We start from the raw sequence: 21,986 nt of genomic DNA on the forward strand, positions 1-21,986 counted from the left end.
TTTCTCTTAAGAAATTTATTTAGTCAGAACATATGTAAATGAAAAAATTAATTTAATTGAGTTATAGAAAAGAAACTAAAAAAAATATTGTTTGAAGTCTTTTTTACTTTCGAAATTGCCCAGACGATGTGCCACTGGCACCGGTGGGTCGGGCCTCCAAAGTTAGTGGGCGTCGGTCATACATTTGGACTCGATTGGAGCACTCTAAATGGGTCAAAGTGGAATTTTTCAAAATTTTCCCCTACCCAAAAGTTCGACCCAAATTTGGGGACAGCAGAATTCGTTTTAGAGGTATGGTTCCTTCTGCAAAGTTTTTTATTTTGATCCCTAGAATATGATTTTCACAGAGCAATGGGCGATTTTTCTGCCTCCCCACAAATCGAACCGGCCTACCGTATATGCTTACAAAAAGGCCGTGATCGCGTCGACTATCACTTTCAAATTTATTTACGAAATCGTATACAAGTGTGTGTGTGAAAGTAAATTTCCGATGTCTTTCATAGGTGTGTTTATAGGGCCAGCGCATATTTAGGGTAGCGTTTTAATATTCTTTGTTCTTGACAATAGATTTTATGGTGAGCTATAAATTACACACACAAAAAACGTTACAAATTTCAAATTGAAGATGGCACAAGAGATCAAAAGCTGCAGCGCTGGCTATCAATATAAATTTTAATACCTGCCTGACAAAAAAGAACGTTTTCAGAATTTGATAGAGGTGTGTGTGTTTGCGCGGGAGTGACTGCTTCAATTTTAATATACTTATTTAGTCAAAATGTGTTTCACAATTTGTGACGCACAGAAATTTAATTTAATTTATTTTATTTGAAAATAATGAAGCCGATTGCCACTAACAGTAGCAATTAAAAAATACTGCTAAATTGATGCCAAATCTCAGCGCTTCAGTAACTCGCACATTCAAAAGTCGCTCTCCAAAGGCGACATATGAAGCGCGCTCAATGAGCTTAATATATTTATACAGGCCTCTGTTGGCGATATTCTAGCGAGCAGCGGTAAGATAATCCGCGGATTGTGTGTGTAGGGTAAATGTGGAAATGGCCGAAAATTTTTCTTTAAACATAAAACTGGCTTTTGCATTCAAAAAGTAATATTAGTTTTGAAACATTGTAAATGAAATGTCATCCTTTCTTCTCGACACCTCCATGATTGCGAACCAAACGTCTTACTTAGTTATTTAATTGGCGTTTAACCGGTTAAACGGTCACACAATGGGAATTTGTGTCGTTTTCCACCTGGTCCTTCCAGCAGAGTAGGGGTCGCCCCATCCTCTGCTACCATAGGGGGGTTCCGATAAAAAGACTTTTAGCCAGAGCGTCATCTTTCATTCGCATAACATGGCCCAGCCAGCGTATCCGCTGCGTATTAGTTCGCTGAACTATGTTGATGTCTGCGTAGAGCTCGTACAGTTCCTTATTAAATCTTCTTGGTACTTGCCGTCGCCAACGCGTAGAGGTTCGTAAATCTTTCAAAGAACTTTTCTCTCTCAAAGAACTCTCACTCCCAGAGCTGATGTTGCCATGGTCTGAAGCCTCTTTTAGTTTCGAACGGTTCGGAAAGGTCCTTGCCAATTCCGACTGAGCTAATGGTGTTGCTCAACGTCATTTTGCACAGCCGTATTCGTTTTTTTGCGGGAAACCAAATTCAGACAAAGCGGCAAAGAAGCTGATGCATACGTCTTACCAACTCCTCGAACCATACATCAGAACAGGTATAATAAAATACTTATAGAGTAGAATTGTTTGTTAGTCGATAAAGGACTTAACCTTTTCATTGCCTACTCAGTTCAAGGTTTCACTTGTTGGTAAGAGTGATTCTCCGTGAGATTTCTAAGCTGATATGGTTTCGCATCAATACCGGCATCCGATTTATTACATCGGCGCTTTTGTAAAGAAGGCAGAATACAGCGTCTTTGTTAAGGCCAATGATTTCAATATTGTAACGAATTTACTGCAAATCCTCGTTATTTGCAACCCTCTGCTAAGTTCGAATCACTAAACTGTTGAATAAATAACTCCAATATTGAATAATGGAAAAATGGCCTTTATTAAAGTACTTCACAATAACACTTATACTTTGCAACTAGCTTGCTTAATAACCAAACTGACTGATAGCTTAAATGAAACTGATCTATTGCCCGACAGATAGCGTGCTTAACTGAAACTGCTTATAGCGCCTCTACCGCTGATGCTTTTATACTCTGTGATTTCCTCGTGGCATCTTCTAGGCGCTTCCAGAATTTACTTAGTTAGTTATAAATTTCTCAGCTACAACTACAGATGTATAATTTTTATAGCTTCTCTCATACCCCTTGCGCTTGTATGTGTGAGCGACACTTCCACAATCACAATTGCATACCTTTAGGAGCATTTCAGATAAGATATCTGCATGTGCCTGTGCGTTGCTCTCAGCTGCGCGTACCTACATATGTGTAGACATAATGATTGATTCGTTTATGTAGATACATAATTATTGATCTATGGATGTGCATGCAAGGCGCTTCTTAGAATCGGCTTAGAGACGGCAGCACCCCTTAGTTTTGCTAATATTCGTAACAATATCATTAACATACGACAGCAAGTGTACGCCCTTATTCCTAGTGATAAAAGTCAATTAGTGAGTCATGGTTCTACGCCGTTCTTGTTTGATAAACTCTCTTTTTTATCTCATCCAATTTGATTGCTACCTCTACAGCACTTCCCAATCCATGTGGTATATTCTCGATGTATTTTTTTCGATTATAAGAGAAGTATGGGCCGAGTTTTTCATCAGAGCCTTACATGCGATAAAGGAAAGCTACGGCTTGCTACGTCTGAAATACATATATTGTGGTTACTTTGATTGAAGTCAGCTGACATAATAGCTGAATAACTGCCACTTTTGCATTGAAGTTTTGTAGAAGAATATGCTTTTTTCTGCAATATAGCCCCAAACTTTAAAACAAAAATACAGATGTCTTATCATTGACGTACTTACTCTATCATATAGAGCCTATATGATAGCAGTTTGATTGTATTTGTTATTGCTCGTTATTTATGAATGCCACTCGGATCTAGTTGAACTGCAGCATGTATCATAAAGTGTATTCGTATGTGTGACACCTACGCGCGATACACGCCCTCCCGCTGTGCTTAGCACAAACAAGTGAATGCGTAAAAGCACGATCGCGTACTACCCTTTATGCGACATATGAAAGATATATGTATATATGGATGTGTGAGTTTATAGATCGGCACCAGCAGCAGTATGCGCACAATGGTTGGGTGGGTGTGAAATTTAAAATCGAGCAACAGCATAAGGTAAACAGCAACAAATCGCAGTCACATCAAGAGCAGCAACAGCAATAGCAACATCAGCAGTAATCGTAGTAAGCAACAAAAGTCAGTAGCAGCAACGACGACCGTAGAAGTTGACACAACAAAACGGGCGCGTCAAGAAAAACTTGGTTCGGTATTTTGTGTTAGCGCTTTTATAAAAAATTTTAAATTTATATTTTTTTTTAATTTTCATTATTATAATTATGATATTTTTTACGTGCAAAATGGGAAATTTTCATTTAATGTTAGCGGTGCACTTTTTAAACCGACCAGTCATATCATGTACGTTCCGATGAGCGTTTGCCGGTGCGCAGTGATACTTTTTTTATTAAAAAAAAAAAATAAATAAATAATATATATGCATATACACATACATATATGTATATATAAAAAAAGCCTAAATTTAACGTTGTCGCTCACAAGTAATACGTAAGCGCGTTTTCACACAACTGAGATTTACCAACAAATAAAAGCAAGAAAGCTTAAGTTGTTTCAAGAATACAACTCAAAAAATAAATTAAGTTTGTTACATTAAAAAGAAAACTAAAAAAAAAAACAACTGTGCATTTGTGCTCATTATATTCAAAAGTTGTAAGCGTCGCTCGATGTTTCGATCTGCCATTGATAATCGAAACTCGATCAATTTGTAATTCGTTTGCATATATTTCGACAGCCAGTAAGTCAAACAGAGACGCGAGTAGCAGTAGCTTTTAAGCTGCTAAATCGAGTATCAAGGCGCGAAATTAACAAATTTACATAAGTGTAAGCGTACATACTTAAATATAAATATTAAAAAAAAGCGATGAATTAATACAAAAACAACTGCAATTAATTTAAAGTATAAACATAAAGTAATCCCTCTTTTTGTTGGCGCGCACATTTTTTATGAAAATTAAAAATTCACAAACACAGCATAAATTTATTACAAAAGAAGAATAACTACAGTTGTTGTTGTTGTTACAGTAAAAGAAATGCAAGCAGTTGAAATTTTTGACGTGTGGCTACCGTTTTGTGTTTAACAATGTTGTCCAAAAGTGTAATAAAAATAATAAAATAAATATCTTGTGTGCTACTAACACTTCATTTAAAATTAAATGTTTTATTAAATTTTAAAATAACATAACATTAACAGAGCCAACTGCAACTGTTGACGTGACTTAATTTAAAATTATATGTATGTAGGTTTTTATGAATTTAAATAAGGCAATTGAGGAGTTGCGTGTAAAAAGGGAACTACTTTGATAATTATGTTTTCAAATATTAGTGTTCGAAACGTTTGAAGCCCTATAACCATTGTGGATAAAACAAGTGTGATATATTATGCGTCAACTGCCTGACAGGATGATCAAGATGGCTACTTGTAAGCGTTTTGGCAGAATGAGACCACGATAGTCAATAAAAATCAGCTGATCGTTTCTATTTGTAATTTTGAGGTCTATGCAGAACACTTGTCTTATCCACAATGCCTATAACTTTTTTTGTAGGACTTTAAATTTTGCTTCATATAGCTTAATGTGAAAATGTGCTGTCACTTTTTTGAAAAATTGTATTTTAATGCAGTTTTAAAACTGAATTCAAAATACATCGATCACAAAAAAAAAATATTTAAATTTTTCATTTTTACGTGCTGTGGGCAATGATGTGTAAATGTGCTAAGTCGTCAGCTTTAAAAAAAATGTGCTAAGTCAACCTGTCAATAATATCAATCTGAATTACTAGTCATTTCTTTGTGCGCGCATTTTATTTGTTTATTTAATTCATCCAGTCTAAAAGTACATGCTTTTTTGTTGTTGTTGTATTAACCATCTCGAAGGCTTTGGGGAGTGTTACCGATGTTGATGGCCCTTTGCGGGATATAGATCCGGTACGTTCCGGTAACAAAGCTCTATTAAAGTACTACTAGCTCGACCATCTCGGGAACGATTGATATGACCACATTAAACCTTCTAGGCCATACCGCCCTCCCCACACCTAGTTCCATGAGGAACTTGGGGTCGCCAGAGACTCGGCTGTCAATGAAACAGGATTCGCCACGGTTAGGTGAGTTGACAATTGGGTTGGAGAAGCTATATATTGTGCTGGCAACCCCTTTTTTTTTTAACCCCTTGAGAGGGTTGCGAACACAACCCCTTGAAATTGGATTTACCCAATTGAGACATGCCTTTGGTGTATGATAAATGCTTTGCGGTGACTATAATCTACTTCAATTCTTAAATGTCGATAACTAAGTGCTTTCTTACAGCCTAGTTAAAAATAGAAAACAATTCAAGCTTAAATTTATATAAGCTGTTATTAAAATTAATAACACTAGTGAATCGATTTGCTAGATGTATATTCCTAGTTATAGGTTCATTCATAGCATAATTCGTTTTATGAGTTATTCCGATAAATAATCTAGTATGCCGAAGATCATGCAGTGGAATATATGGAATGAACAGACTAGATAAATCAGTGAAATTCGTGCTAAAGTTTATTACATTATAGGCAAGCATGAGTGAGATAAAAGTTCTTATGTCATGCAAAGCCTGAAGAACAATCAATTTGTGCCTGCTGGTATATGATGGGAGGCCATCTGGCCAGTGAAGCATACGTAAAGAAATTTTGTAAAATTTTTTGGAACTTCCTCAATTTTATAGGAGTTAGATTCATAGAAAGGATTCCATATTATTGAGCAATATTCGATACCACTTCTGACCAAGGATATATAAAGTGCCTTCAACGTCATAGGGTCCTTAAAGTCACTGGTGTTTCGTCTACTAAACCCAACCATTGCAACAAATTTTGAAACAACGTAATCGATGTGACTAGAAAAAGAGAGTTTGGAGTCAAACATTACACCCAAGTCTTTACTCTCTTGACAACGATTAAGGGATTTAGCATTTAGTTTGTAGATAAAGTATGTGGCAGTTGTCTTTATGGAATAAGGCACAACACAGCATTTGTTTGAATTTAAAAATAAGTTATTGTCTGCGCACCATCCGGCAAAAGAGACCAGATCAGAACCGTTAGAAATAAAATAAATAAATGTAAGGCGCGATAACCTCCGAAGAGATTTTAGGCCGAGCTTCTCTTCCAATTTACGTTGTGCTCTTTTTTTTTAATTTTTCCTACAAATTGGCGGGACGGGACCTACTTGTTTTATGCCGACTCCGAACGGCATCTGCGAGGCAGATGACTTTTCACTGAAAGCTTTTCATGACAGAAATACACTTGGAGTGCTTGCCAAACACTGCCGAGGGGCAAGAAAAACTTACTTCTAATTTAAAAACCTTATCTCTAAAATTTTGATGTTGCTTTGCCCGTGGTGTGAACCCAGGGCATTCGGTGTGGTAGGCGGAGCACGCTACCATCACAACACGGTGGCCGCCAATAGTTAGAAATAGTTTGACAAACAAATAGTATTTTTTGTGAAATATATAGTTTTAGTGTTAATTTTAATCATTAAAGGGGAGGAGTGATGGGGAAACATATTGAGTAAAAAGTGGTAAGTCAGGAGAAAAATTTTTTTTTGAGTGAGGAAATTGTGCTAAGTCATAAAATAGCTGCTGGGTTAGCATACATAATTTTTATTTATCTGTTTCAAAGCTTCTACACTCAAAAGTATTGCAACTAAGGTATCCCCATTCACAGTTTTGAAAAAAATAAAGTTATTTCAAAAATTATTCAGTTTTTTTCGTCTCCTGTAAAATTCGTAAAAAGTGACTTCGCACATTTTCACATTAAGCTAACGATATGTATAACGTTTCCAATATGCGTATCTACAAAATTCGTTTTTCACAGTAGGGACTGGTACAAAAAGTTCTGCAAATTAAAAAAAATGCCCATAAAATGCTAACAGTTATTTTTTTATGTCACGCAGGCAGATGGAATCTTGATCCGTTTTCGCACGCATCTCTTCAATTGTTACCTTTAAAATTGCATACATATCTATCTTATTTAGGGCTATCAACGAAAAGGTGGTGTAATATAACCCACTGTGATTACGGCTACGATTTAAAATACACTAATAATATTAGTCCTTTCGTTACCACATTTTGGTATCCATAAATATATTCACATGATGCAAAAATGCGAAAAGTAATAGAATAAGAGCTGTGTAAGCGGAACAGCCGACTTTGTTTTTTAAATCGCGGTAAACCCATCTTTGCGCTGAAAGCTGCAAAGTTAATGAAAATCATTTGAAAGAGTGCGAAAAGCAATAATTGTTCGCTTTAAAAAACTTCTAATGGCCTATTTCGAAACAATTCTGAATATTTTAACGTCAGGGAAGCTGGCGGAAGTTTTTTTTACAAATAGCACTTTATAATTAAGACGGGAAAAGTATATGAGGAAAATTCAACTAATGTTTCTGAAGTTTTTAATGTAAGCCATTTTGATCTAAATTTTCATTACAATCTATATCTAGATGTATTCTCTTAAAAATACCTCCAAAGAGGTTAAGGCCGAGCTTCTCTTCCAGTGTGCGTCGTGCTCCTTTCTAATTTTTTCTACAAATTGGCGAGACGAGACTTACATGTTTTACGCCGATTGCGAACGGCATCTGCATGGCTGATGAATTTTCGCTGAGAGGCTTTCCACGGCAGAAATACACTCGTAGTGTTTGCCAAACTAATGCCGAAGGCGACCACGATTATAAACACTTTTTTCTGATTGAAAAAAACTTGTTTCTTAATTTTGATGTTGCGAGCTACATATGTATGTTTCTCATACCATCATAGACTGTTGTTTTTGCACACAAATCAAACACTAACAATGTATTACGAACTTGATTCTGTTTCCTTTGAAATTCAAATCGTTTTCCCTCTGGTTCTTCCAGCGGAGTGGGAGCCGCCCTCTTCCATAGCCAGGCTCCGATAATAATGCTTTTTTGGCCGGTGGATCATCATTTTTAATTCGCATACCATGATCTAGCCAGCGTAGCCGCTTTGTTTTAATTCGCTTGACTATGTTGGTGTCTGCATAAAGCTCCTACAGCTAATCATTAAATCTTCCTCGATACTCGCCGTTGCTGACGTGTAGAAGCCCTTAAGTCTTTCGAAGAACTCTTCTCTTGTACACTCCCAGAGCCGCTTTATCTGATGTTGTCGTTGTTGTTGTTGTTATTGTAGCAGTGCTTCGCCCCACCTAACAGCCGATCATGATAAATGCTTCTTTGCTCTGTAGCAGATCGGGTACGATAAGTGACTTGTATAGCATGATATCGTTTGTCGAGTGCAGACTTTTAAATTGCCTGCCTGATTGATTCCTCGCTGGATTTCTAGTCTGACTTTGTTGTCTGGTTCCCAAATAACCGAAAGTCCTTTACTATTTCGAAATTGTGGCCAAGACGCAAACGCGCTAACTTTTTGCTTGAGGACAGCAGGTACTTCGTTTTGTCCTCATTTGCCCTCAAAACATTATATGTAATGCTGAATGCCAATGATCTGATTGCCTATTGGAATTTCTCGTTGTTAGGCTCTAAGAACGTTGGGTCTTGATAACAACATATTAGAAATTTCAAGGTTTATACATATGTATATCTACATATATCTGTTGTCTCTTCAGGGTAAAGTTTCATTGTGTCTAAACTACACCGAAGCATGCTTTTTGAAAGCAGTGGATTGATAGTGGCCTGCGCAGACTGCGCATCGTCCATCAATCGGAAAACTTGATATAATTTTTGGAAGATGTGCCTCAGTGTACAGAATAACACAGTATTTCCCATTAATGAGCTAAACGTATGCTTAAGTAGGGTTGTTTTAGATCTTCATATCTCAGTATCACTCCCCGAACACATTTTCCGCAACGTAATTCCTTTTCATAATCACATTCCAAAATCATTGTCGGTCACACATACATAAAACTCATCTGTCAAAGCAAGTGAACAGAGCGTTTTATGTATTTTTGACCTACCAGTTTTTGAAAACTCGTTCTGGATTGGTTTAAATGCGACCTAGCTAGAAAAAGTATTTCTAATCTCTTAACTCTCGTCTCTTTCATGAATCACATAAGTAAATTTTACACATATTTAAACAGTAGCTGAAAAATATATAACTGTTTTTTGTTTTTGTTTCAAAAACGTATCAACCCAATCTTAAAAGTATGCATGTGACGATTCCGGGTAAATAAAAAAAAGTTGTAATATTTAGAGGCACGTACATATGACTGCACTTGAAAACGTGCGTGAAGAAGAAGACATTCTTTTTGTAGTACCGTTAAATCCGATTTTCTTTCGATTCACTTGCAGGATGCGCAAATGTCATATGTTTATTGCAGATTTAAATTAATTCACTTTTATGTAAATGTAATAATTAAATTAATGTAAAAATGCTTTTACCGACTTCAAATTCGTTAATAAGACATTATAATACTTAAATAGGTAGTAATTTTGCCTTAATCGCTTGGACATTTGCATATACATATATTGTTAAGTGCGAGCCGGGGCACAGGGCGTAGTTTTATAAGACCGAGTTTACACAAAACCACACCTAAAGGGCCAATTAATGGTGACTTATAACCATAAAACCATAACCAGATAAAACAGCTGATCGAACCTACCTTATGGAAATCAATGTAATCGATTAGTGGTGCCATACCATAACGCTAACACCATAACCATAAAAATAAATAAATACCATAGCCAACCAATTGGTTTTTGGTTTCTCGCCATATCCATAACCTAAAAATATTTGAGTTGTTGAATTTAATAACTTTTTGTAGATTTTATTCATTGTTTTGGATACGTTATGACCAAGAGACTTATTTTTTGTGGAATATGTTTGTAATTTTTTGCATTTTCTTCATTTTTATGAAATGTTCACGTTTTTAGGTTAAGGCATCATTAATCGATCACACTGGAGATGGTTATGCATATGGGTATGGTTACGACTATGGCGGTAGGGTTAAGGAAGTTTAATTTGCCCTTAAAGCTAAGAACACATTTGGCGGCACTACACTACATAGCAAAATATTCTTTGCATGTATTCTTATGGAGCAATTCACACCTAGCGGCAGCAGCACTGTGCGACGCTGCAATGAGCGACAATGTTGATGAAATAGGCAAAATAGTGTCACGCCGCTGGCGATACATGTTCCGTCGCTTAATGTGCAACCATCTTAAACTATGTATTGAACTCATTTCACAAAGTAAATCCCGTCTAAGCGCATTTTTTCGTTCTATAAGGATATCCGCAGATGAAACTCGCGACTCGTACTCTTATCATACTCGTACAAATATGCTTACTTCTTTACAGCTTTCGTGCAGCAGGGTCGTAAGTTTTACTCATTTACGATAGGAATTTTTAAGGTTTGTCAAGGTTTTTTTGTGCTTTTGTGTGTTTATTTTTTTATTTTTATAAATTTACTAGCAAACCCGGCCGACGTTCTGCTCTAATATTGGTCTATCTGCATAACTTTTAAAAAGTTATTACCTCTCCCTCCCCCTCCTTCCGCCTTCCGCCCTCTGCCTTTCTCTTTTCCCACACTTTTTTACTCTCCAACTCCATCTCTTCCCTCCTTTTTTTGTTTTCCCTTGTGGGAATTGAATCTTCCAATTCCAATTGTTGGCAAGAGGACTTTTAAATTGCCTCTTAAAGCACCAGGTTAACAAACGTGTAAGGGGAATATACTTGAAACATTTTGTCGTGCATAAGCAACTAACATATGTCGCAAAGTGAAAACTTGTAGCACAAAGATTTATTCCGTTAGTTCTCATTATAATTTCGAAAATTTTCTTATTAGTATGTATATAAATGTATGTTGTTTCAATGTGTGGCTTGTTTCCATGTGTTTTCCACTATCCCGTTACGTTCCGTTTAGTATATAAAACAATTTTGGGTTTTAAATGGCACTACGCCAGTTTTCAAATCTTACTGATACCTGTTAGGAATGCAAAAAGAACCACCAACTCCAGGTCAGGGAGACAATACATCTCCCAACTCCTCCAAAACGCCAGAAGACAGCACAGAAGCCAACCTTGAGGTCTATTTAGATTTCCACTCAACCAAAAAAAAAAAAAATAAGCCCGAAAATAATGCAGTTGAGCCGAGGATGACACTGCACGTCCCAATCAGACGAAAAGACAAGAACGGAATGTCCTCCCTCCCCCGCTCCATCTATCCACTTCTCTCTATCTTCGTCTAACTCTATCTCTTTCTCAATATCTTTCTCCTTCCCTTTTTTACTCTTCTCTAGCTCTTCTTATTATTCCCAATCTCTTATTTCCAGTTCCAGTCCCAATCCCAGTTGCCGTCCCAGTCCCACGCCGACCGAAAAGTTGTGTCTAAAAAAAGTTGGCAGGTGGCCCACCCTTGCCATTTTGGCGTATGAAAGTTAATAAGATTCAATTCTCAGACCTACTCAATATGCTCACAAAATTTCATCAGATCAGAATCTGTCAAGCCGTTTCGTGACAAAAGAATTTTATATATAAAATTTTCATATAAAATTTTTAAAATCTTGTGTGGTTGTGCAGAAAATATATAAATCTCCATAGCTAGTAATATTGACAACTCCGATTTGAGGCGCGTTGTTTCCGACCCCACAAGCTTTTCGTCACCTTCTTCACTGGATCACTGTGTGCTTCGATGACGGGGCGAGTCGTATGCGGTTTTTCTAAATAAATTTAAAATTATGTATGTTTAAATGGAATGGAACAGTCAATTGTTTCCAAGTATTTTTCTAAAAGCTTTACATTATCTTTTTATAAAATTACTAGTGTACTCGCACCAGCATTCTCACTCCCATTTTCGCTATCACTCACACTTCAACTTACTCCAACCCCGCTATCTCTGCCACTCTCACTCACACTCACACTTTCACTTCAACTCTCGCTCCTAATCCAACTCTCGCTCCCACTCCAAATTACACTTCCACTTCCACGCCCATTTTTGAGTTTTAGCGAGACTAACTCAAAGCCATTCATTTTTGTGCATATAGATTTTTCAACAAAAAATAATACTTCCTTGCTCAAAATGAAGCACTGCACACTATCATCATTGTCAGCACCTTTATCATTTTAATATAAGAAGATAATGAATAAATAATGTCAAGGGATGGTATACATTCTGAAGTTTGAATGTCGTTAATAACAAAGAACATTTTAATTCCAACATGTCAAAGCTTAAGAAACATGCCAAATTACTACCATTGAAATCTCCAAACAAGTTTTTTGATAAGAATAAGCTAGAGTGGAGAATTGACATAGCTCTTTTTGGAAGACGGTCGAAATTTAAAAATAAAGAAATTTTTTTTGCGTTAAAGGTTTGTCTCAAAATTAGTTTGGTTTTGAAAATCTCGATCACCCATTTGTGTCCTATCTATGATATCTGCCATCCAAGGCTTTTTCTTTCAGTAAGAAGGTAGAGCGTTACAAAAAAATATCACCACTTCAAATGTGCAAGCAAATTAACTTGTCAAAAGTTAATAAGTCCCCGCCTAAAAACTGTATACACTTTATAGTAAATATATAATTAGTCACCTATCACAACTAGCGCACTTTTTAAATATTTTTAAAAGAATTTATAAAACTTAATCCACTAAATACCAATACTATTGCTACTACGATAAATTCGACTGATATGAAATTAATACTTGTACACCCATCAATTAATTGTCTACGACAATGATAGTAAAAGCAAATAATTATAATATTTTTATTAAAATATTGGTAAATTTAATCTACCTAGCTTTAAACTTAAGATGTTACTTTGGAGAGCTACGTACTAGGGTTAAGGAATATAAATTCATAATTATCGTTCAACTACCGGCATTGGTTTTAACCAATATGGGTCTTCACGATATTCAAAACATAGCTCAACACAAAAGCATAAGATTAGGAAACATATTTACAAAAATATCCCAAACAATTTTTAGTTATCTCGATATAACAAAATCTAGACATGGCAATAACCCAACAAGACACGATCCTAACAAATTTTCTGTAATTATATAACATACTATCAGAGCCGGCAGACGTTGTTCTGCCCTAAATTTGGTCTATCTGCATACATTTTAATAAGCTTTTTCCGTCTAACTCTGCCCTCTCCCCTCTACACTTTTTCCTAATCTTTGTATTCACTCCTCCCTCCGTCTTTTTGGCTTCATCTATCTACATCTTCGTCTCTTTCTATCTCTTTCTCAGTCTCCTTCTCTCTTTTCTCTTCTCTCAAGTTTTTCTCATTCTTCTTCATCCCTTATTGCCTGTACCAGAGGGTAGTATGTATTTCGTTCTAGTCCCAGTGCCAGTCGCACTCCGAGTCTCAGTCCCAGTCCGTTTCGGGTCTACTTCCCGGGAAAAAGGGTCGTAAATACTAATATAGGCATGCAAATTTATATACCAAATTTCAGGCAAATCGCATAGGACGTACATATTTCATTTCATTTCATTTTTTATTCATTTTCTTTCAAAACAGCATATATGTTACAATAGCGACTTAAATTAAATTAACCATAATTACAGAAAGAAAAGTAAGGCATTCTGTAAAAATATATGTATTTTAGTATCGAATGCCATCTCCGAATAAAATTGAATTTAAAAACATGTAAAATAGTGCGTGGGGTGAAGTTTGATTAAAAATAATAAGTAATAAATTATATTAATCCAATATGTACATATATTTTTTTAAATGCTAGGGTTCAGCAAAATTTTGATGTCTTCGTGTGATTTCTCTAGTAGAAAAGATTTAACCTTTCCCAAAAACTCATTCAGATTTCTAGTGACACGTATACATGCAGGCAGCGCATTAAAAGCTTTACAAGGAACGATAGTAAAGAAGTTGTTGAAGTTGGTTGTTCGAGAGGTCGCGACATACACAAGTCCATATGAGTTTTGCCTCAAGTTATAACTATCCGAGACCAGGCTATGTAAATACCCACAGCGAATGAAAAATATCTTTAACGTTTTATAGTAGTACATATGCATAACAGGAAGAACTTTCAGATCCCTAAACAACTCCATAGAGTGGTGAAAACGATCAACATTACATATTTTTCTTATGACCCATTTTTGAATAGTTAGAAGCTGCTGGATTTTATTACCTGCAGCGCCACCCTAACAGGTTATACCATATTGGAGCTTGGAGTGGACTAAAGCGTAGTAAATAGTTTTAAGTGTTTCGTTTGAACAAGCTTTTCTTAAATTGTAAAAATAACGATCGGAAGATCGCAAGTAGGACTTCAAACGAGAAATATGCGTAGACCAACTCAAGTTTTGGTCAACTATAACACCAAGATATTGGAAGTCGCTTACTTTTTCAATAGTGAAGCACTTATCGCAACAGTTTACTTCAGCTTTAAACGATGCACAGAACAGAAAATTATTTAGTACAAAAGGTTTGCAGTCAGTAGCATGGAATACAATGGCTATGTCAGGTGAGGATTTTGGATGCAAATTGAAATACATCAACTTCGTTTTTTTGCTGACAGAGAGCTTATGTGCTGCAAACCACACTCTTAGCAAATGCACATCGTTATTGATTCCTGCTACTAAATCCAGATAGTTCGATGAACCATAGGCGATAGCAAGGTCGTCAGCGAAGGCTATTACTTTTCCATACAATGGCAGCGAGAATATTGAATTAAGGTAAATCAAAAATAGTATAGGACCTAAGACAGATCCTTGAGGTACACCTAAGCTAATTGTAACTGGGTTACTTATACTACTTCCAACTTTTACTTTTTGAATTCTTCCTGACAAATAAGATTTAAACCAATTATATATATAAACCCACGGAGGCCCGCAAAATACAATTTGTCTAATAAAATTTGGTGATCAACCATGTCAAATGCTTTAGTGATATCAACGAACAGTCCAGCACAGTTCTTTTTATTGTCTACTTCCCTATATATGTGAGAACAAAAGTCCAGCAAGGCATCTTCTGTTGACCGCCCATATCTGAACCCGAATTGCATTGAGCTGAAATAGTTATTATTGTCAAGAAATGATAGGATTCGACCTTTAACCAGTTTTTCAAAAATTTTTGAAATTGAAGACAGTAATGAAATAGGCCTGTAGTTATTTATATCCTTTTTGTCACCCTTTTTAAATAAAGGAATGACAATAGCGCATTTTAAATCTGAAGGTATGTGGGTATTATTAATCCATCTCTTTATTTCGGCTTCGCATGCATATTTTTCAGTTTTGCCAGGTTGATGCGACTAAATCGAATATCACAATGAAAATTATTTTAAAGTTCTCAGCAACAGCTTTCATTTGATATCCATAATACACACACATTCTAGGGGTATCTGGGTCCCCGTTGTGGCCTATATCTCGAGACCCTAGTCACACAGCGGTATAAAAAATACTCTGTACTAAAGCACACATCAACAGCTTCAATTTGATACCCATAATGTAAAAAACACATCCTAGGTGTATACGGCTACATGTTTTGGCCTATATCTCGAGACCCTAGTCACACAGCGGTGTAAAACTTACTCTGTACTAAAGCATACAGCAACAGCTTCAATTTGATATCCATAATGTAAAAACACATCCTAGTGTTACCCTGATCCACGTTTTGTCCTATATCTCGAGACCCTAGTCACCCAGGGATACGAAAATTACCCTCTACTAAAGCACTCATCAACAGATTTCATTTGTTATCCATATTCTATAAACACATTGTAGGGGTACCCGGGTCCACGTTTTGGCCTATATCTCGAGACCCTGTGCGTCGATCCTGAATTGAAAATGATAAATCTCACGGAGCCCGAGACCTTTCCAACGAATGCAAAACCGTGGAAATCGGTTCGTGCGTTTTGGAGTTATAGCGTCAGGAAGGAAACCCGACTTATTTTTATATTATAGACTAGCAGACCCGGCAGATTTGGTCTATCTGCATACATTTTAATAAGCTTTTTCCGTCTAATTCTGCCCTCGCCCCTCTACACTTTTTCCTAATCTTTGTATTCACTCCTCCCTCCGTATTTTTCGCTTCATCTATCTCCATCTTCGTCTCATTCTATCTCTTTCTCAGTCTCCTTCTCTTTTTTCTCTTCTCTCAAGTTTTTCTCATTCTTCATATCTTATTGCTAGTCCCAGAGGGTGGTATGTATTTTGTTCCAGTCCCATTCCGAGTCTCAGTCCCAGTTCCACTCCGAGTCTCAGTCTCAGTCCTAGTCCTAATCCCAGTCCCAGTCCGTCTCTGGTCTACTTCCCGGAAAAAGGATCGTAAATACTAATATAGGCAAATTTATATACCAAATTTCAGGCAAATCGAATAGGACGTATGTAAATAGCTATGGGGGTATTATTAACTCATGTCTTTATTTCGGCTTCACATGCATGCAACTTGTAATGTTGATAGATTAAAAGAAATGGATAGGATGAGAAACGTTACAAATAACTAAGTAAAGATTACATAACTAATTTAAACAATATTTTACCCTACTAAAAATAAAAAAAAAATTGGTATTTAAATTAAATTTAAGAAAAAGCTTTTCTATAAAAAAGCTTTTATTACTTGTTAATAAAACGAACTAAAAAGTAAAAAATAAAATTAAAGAAAGAACACTTTTAAAAATAAGCTTTTATTACTGGTTAATAAAATTAACCAAAAAGTAAAAAACAAATTGACTAAATTGATTGTAAAGAAATATAACACTTTATAAGTGCATTGTAACCTCTAACGATAATTAGGCTTTTTCGTCTGCGACAAAAAAATTCCATATTGTACATATTTATATATTTTTAACATTAAAACTTTACAGCTAAATTATTAAATCTTACAGTTTATATCACAGTCCTAATAAAATAAATAATAAAAGCGTGTTACATTGTGATAGCAAGAAAAGGAGGTCCTAAATGTTCTTAATTATATCATCAAAATTTTATACTCTTCGGTTTTCTCGTTTGCATATTTCTAGGCGTTTATAGAATTTACTACTTGTTTACCAGCTATAAACTCACCAGCTATAAACTACAGATGCACGTTTATAGCTTCTCATTGCGCGTGTATATATGAGTGATACTTGCACAAATGATTGCCTACTTTTGTGAGCATCTCAGATATATACATGTGTATGTGTGAGAAATACTTTGCTGATGATTGCATACTTTTGTGAGCATCTCTCCGATGCTGCCATGTTCGTACATATGTGTAGACATAATGATGGATTTGTTTATGTACATACAAGTCACTGCTTAGTATCGGCTTAGAGATGAAGTATCCCTTAAAATAAATAAATGTAAGGCGCGATAACCTCCGAAGAGATCTAAGGCCGAGCTTCTCTTCCAATTTGCGTCGTGCTCCTCTTGATTTTCCCTACAAATTGGCCGGACGGGACCTACATGTTTTATGCCGACTCCGAACGGCATCTGCAAAGCAGATGAGTTTTCACTGAGAGCTTTTCATGGCAGAAATACACCCGGAGTGCTTGCCAAACACTGCCGAGGGGCGACCCCGCTTAGAAAAATTTTCTTCTAATTGAAAAATCTTATTTCTAAAATTTTGATGTTGCTTTGCCCGGGAGTTGAACCCAGGGCATACGGTGTGATAGGCGGAGCACGCTACCATCACACCACGGTGGCCGCCAGTAGAAGTATCCCTTAGTGTTGCTAATAATCGTCACAATATTATAGATAAAGAAGGGAGGAAATTGTAGAAAATAACGTTCATATGATGTCGGGATTATGTGTCCGGATTTTGTTTTGTCGGAGTTATGAATAGTCGGGAATGGTCGTGTCTAAGTCGAAACAATGTTATACACCCTTTTATGTCATTACTTAGGCCTTAAGACATTTCTTAAGTAAGATGCCAGTGGCGAAGAGATCGGGTGGGTGTGTTCGAGTCGTCAAATAATGACAGCAGTATTGCTAAAGTGCTACGTAATTGATAGAATATTGCTTATACTCAAGTTAATAATATGCTGCAAAAGCGCAGTGAAAATTATTATGTTGCGTTTGATTTCCATTTCATACAACGAACGCGCGACTTTGTCGCAGCTGCTCAAACTTTGTCGTAGAACTTGATTATTTGTCATAAAGAGTAACACTGCCGCAACAACTGCTGGTTGAACACACCCATCCCCTCAGGGCTCGGCATTAATCTGTTCGATAATATCGATTTCGATACAAAAATGTTTGAAGAGATAATTTCGCGGCCGTCGTGGTGTAGTGTTAACGTATACCTCGCCTACCACACCGAAGATCCTGGGTTCAAGTGCCGGGAAAAAGCAATATCAAACTACTTAAGAAAACATTTTTCTAAGCGGGCAAGACCACACTTCAACCATATATTAGGTCCATCTCTCCAAAACAAGCACTGGAAAGAGTTTTCTATGTAAATCCGGTCGTAAAGGCTAACTTCATTTATTTTCTGCTCTCTCTGCTGTTCTGAAATACTTCAAGAACTCAGTCTTATTATCAATTTTCAAAAAAATCGGCATAAATAACTTCCGCGAGCCAATTGATATTCAAATAGCGTTTATAAGATTCGTACATTTTGCATTTCATGTTAATGCCCCTCCGAAGGCCTCACAACGTCACGTTTGTTTTTGTAAGTTTGTATGACTTAAAACCCTTAATTGTGTTTGTGTATTAAGTATCGATCAATTATTATGACGCTTATGGGAGGAATTAATTTCCAAGCATGCTGGATTCTAATTCAAATATCTTTAAGGCAGACAAGAAAGGCGATCATAATCCTGACCACAAATATGAATTATATTTAAATATATATGTATTTCTAACGCGAGTTGATATTTATTATCATATTACACAAACAAAAACCCTGCAGCGAAAAATGGAGACAGTCTCGCAAAGCATCAGCTTCGCACTACAAGTTAAATGACTACCTACGAACTGGGCCTGTATCGTGTTATACGATCCGTGATCTAATCGAATTTTTTAAATTGAAATAGCACTGAAACGGTGTATTATGAATTTTGTGTATGCGAAGTTTGATAGATCCATATTTGTCGTTTGAGTGTAATTGGTTTTCGATACGTGATCCTATAAAACGATACGGACCCTGGTTCTTATAGAATGCAGTACGGAACAGTTGGTAGCCACACTTGTACCAACAGCACCTAAGTCTGAACCACCTACGACTGAACCAATTAAGAACGTTAAAAGTGTCAGTTAAAGGCACTGCCAGAGGACAGAATAAGAACTGCAACTTTTCCAGGTGTACTTCAGAAAACGTAAATTGTACTTCAGAATCAGCGTCGGGCACCATTACATATACACGGTTACCAAATCGAGAATGTGTCAGTACAGTGTACTCTCTCTTAAACGGACACCTAAGATACTGCCAAAATTGTCCGCTTATGAGAAAAGTATTATTGATGAATGTTTAAACAGTTTTATTTCCAAAACAAGAATATTAATACATACAAATAAGACTGAGTTAGGAGGTTCATTCGGCAACTCTGGCTAAGCAAGTCGAAAGTTTCTTTGCTCGTCCTTTTGAAAATTTAATTAAATGGTTTAAAGTGTCAAACAATTGTGAGAATTGCTAAATACATGGTTATATCCTTTCTATTGATTGGAAGTTAATGGACGTTTTTTGCTCTCTGGCGTATTTCTTGTAAAAGTGGATAGTTGTGAATCTAAAATTAAATTGCAGTGCAACAATAATAACTAATGCACTTATAAATTTAATTGCATGCAACAACAATTAGTGCATAGAACAAGTAAATACACTTTGCGCCATTACTAACTAACCTGACACTTGCCAAGCGGTCAACTGCGCCACCTGTGTGTGAAGACATCTGACCATCAGTTTATATAAAGGTGACCAGACGTTCATTATTGAATCTACTTGCTCGCTTTGTTTTCGTTTTTGTTTTTGTTTTGGTATTTTATTCTCGAGTTTTTGATCTCAACTTAATTATGGATGACTTTTGCGGAAAATGTGATAAGGGTTTTGGTCGTACTGACAATACAAGTGTGCCGTGTAATGGCTTTTGTAAAAAGCGCTTCCATCGCGCGTGCTGTGAGGGCGCCATCACTGAATATGACGTTAAACTAATAAAATCAAATTATCATATACGCTACATGTGTGCGGAGTGTGTAAATGCGCATATTAAAGTTTCGAAGGCATTTGACTCCGTCCTAGCCTCTCAAAAACTGGGGCTAGAAGCCATAATGACTGCTTTTGAAGTAAAATTCAGGGATTTGTCTACCCAAATAGATGGCATAAAAAACTTAATTTGTTGTTCATAAATTAAAGAATAAAGTTTTGTGTACAAAATATTCAAAATAATTTAAAAAAGTCAGAAATTTTCGCTTGGCGAGTTTTTCCTTTAATACTGTACTGGTACTTTTGCGCAAAAACTTTTGACGTCATCTTGGCTTACACTACCGGCTTCTCCAGAAATTGTACGGAAAGTTATGTTGTGACGTTTTTTGAACCTTTCCAGCCAGCCGGATGATGTACTAAAATCGTCGTAATTGAGTCTCACTGCAATTTCTTTAGCTTTGCTCCTTATATGTGTGCCTGACAGAGGAATGCTCTTATTGCGAGCCTTCACAAACCATTCGTAGCACAATTTATCAATATTAAGGCCCTTGGGCTTCAGCAGACTCCTTTTTCTCTCTCGGGTTGACGTCAGTGTCCCACAAACTTAAAATTTGATCTTTGTTTTTGATACTGCTAGCAGCTTGCGTTTTGCTGATCTTACATTTCTTTGACAACTCTCGTACACTTAGTTTTTCTTTCTTATGAATTTCAATGACATTAATTTTGTCTTTAATACTCAACACAACTTTAGGCATTGCGATTCACGTACGTACACACACAAGAAGATACTAACTACGTGTATGCAATAGGTACATCCATTTTTATGTTTTTTACTGTATTGAAAACAGGTTCTTCGTATTTAAGGGATTCCCCTACATCCATGCACGTATTAGTGAATAAGCAACAGCTGTACGAATATGGTAAAGAGTAAATGAAAAAAAGTGTTGTAAGCTATCCGGTTATGGGATTTTTTTGGTACTGAAAAAATTGTCCGTTTATGAGAGATGTCCGCTTAAAAGAGGTGTCCGTTAGGAGAGAGTACACTGTATATACGAACGCGTAGCGAGTAAGCAACTGTCACACGCACTCTTTGGTACTCTGTTTTAAGCGCGCTTGCGACACTTTCTTACTGCACGACCAGCGAAATCAAACTAAATGAGCTTTCGTTGATTTTGACGAAGTTGTCATTGTGCTCAAGCTCATCGTATACGTATAGCATGTGCTAAGCACACGCCCATCCCTACCGCTGTTCAGAATACATAAAATTGATATGAAAAAATAGTAAATTTTACTTAATAAACCGTAAAATTAATTTCAGAATAAACAATTGTATTTCAGAAACAGTAAAATATATTTCAGGATAATCAATTGTACTTCAAAACACTTATTGTAGACTTCAGAATAGTCAATTATACTCCAGAAACGGGAAATTGTGTTTCAGAAAACGTAAAATGAGTTTCAGAATGGACGTACAACTCATCAAAAAATTGGTTTGTCGTACAATTTATTCTGATATATGTAGGTCCTTCGGTATGGTAGCCGAGAACGCTACAATACTGTAACGAACGGTCTCACATCCGTTTCTGTGAATGTAAGTTTTGGGTTTGCGTATGTCGTTAGCTTCGTTTCGATATCCCGCATTCCATTAATAAAGCTCTGGATTTTTACCCTTTCGGTGTATTCCACGGGTGCGTCCGCATTCGCTAAA

The 21,986-nt window shown here is 36.4% G+C and overlaps 2 protein-coding genes across 12 annotated transcripts in view; both read left to right on the forward strand.

The window, feature by feature from the left end:
* sunn (sisters unbound) overlaps positions 1–10,744 on the forward strand; it is a 38,283-nt gene extending 27,539 nt beyond the window's left edge. Inside the window, exon 15 of the mRNA XM_067780105.1 lies at positions 10,144–10,744. The gene's annotated coding sequence lies outside the window, so the exon portion shown is untranslated. The remainder of the gene's footprint in view (positions 1–10,143) is intronic.
* The window catches only part of Ork1 (open rectifier K[+] channel 1), a 78,036-nt gene continuing 59,373 nt past the window's right edge, over positions 3,324–21,986 (forward strand). The window contains exons 1-2 of one of the 11 annotated variants that reach the window (XM_067780095.1): positions 3,504–3,641; positions 3,759–4,509. Coding sequence is in view for 1 of the 11 variants with exons in the window: in XM_067780102.1 (XP_067636203.1) it covers positions 10,175–10,190 (16 nt within the window). In the remaining 10 variants the exon portion in view is untranslated. Of the gene's footprint in view, positions 3,386–3,421; positions 4,514–10,171; positions 10,191–21,986 lie in introns of those variants that run through there. The other 10 variants (XM_067780098.1, XM_067780103.1, XM_067780101.1 and 7 more) reach the window with 10 other exon arrangements.

The sequence above is a fragment of the Eurosta solidaginis genome, chromosome 4 (genome assembly GCF_040869045.1).
Source record: "Eurosta solidaginis isolate ZX-2024a chromosome 4, ASM4086904v1, whole genome shotgun sequence".
NCBI classification, from domain to species: domain Eukaryota; kingdom Metazoa; phylum Arthropoda; class Insecta; order Diptera; family Tephritidae; genus Eurosta; species Eurosta solidaginis.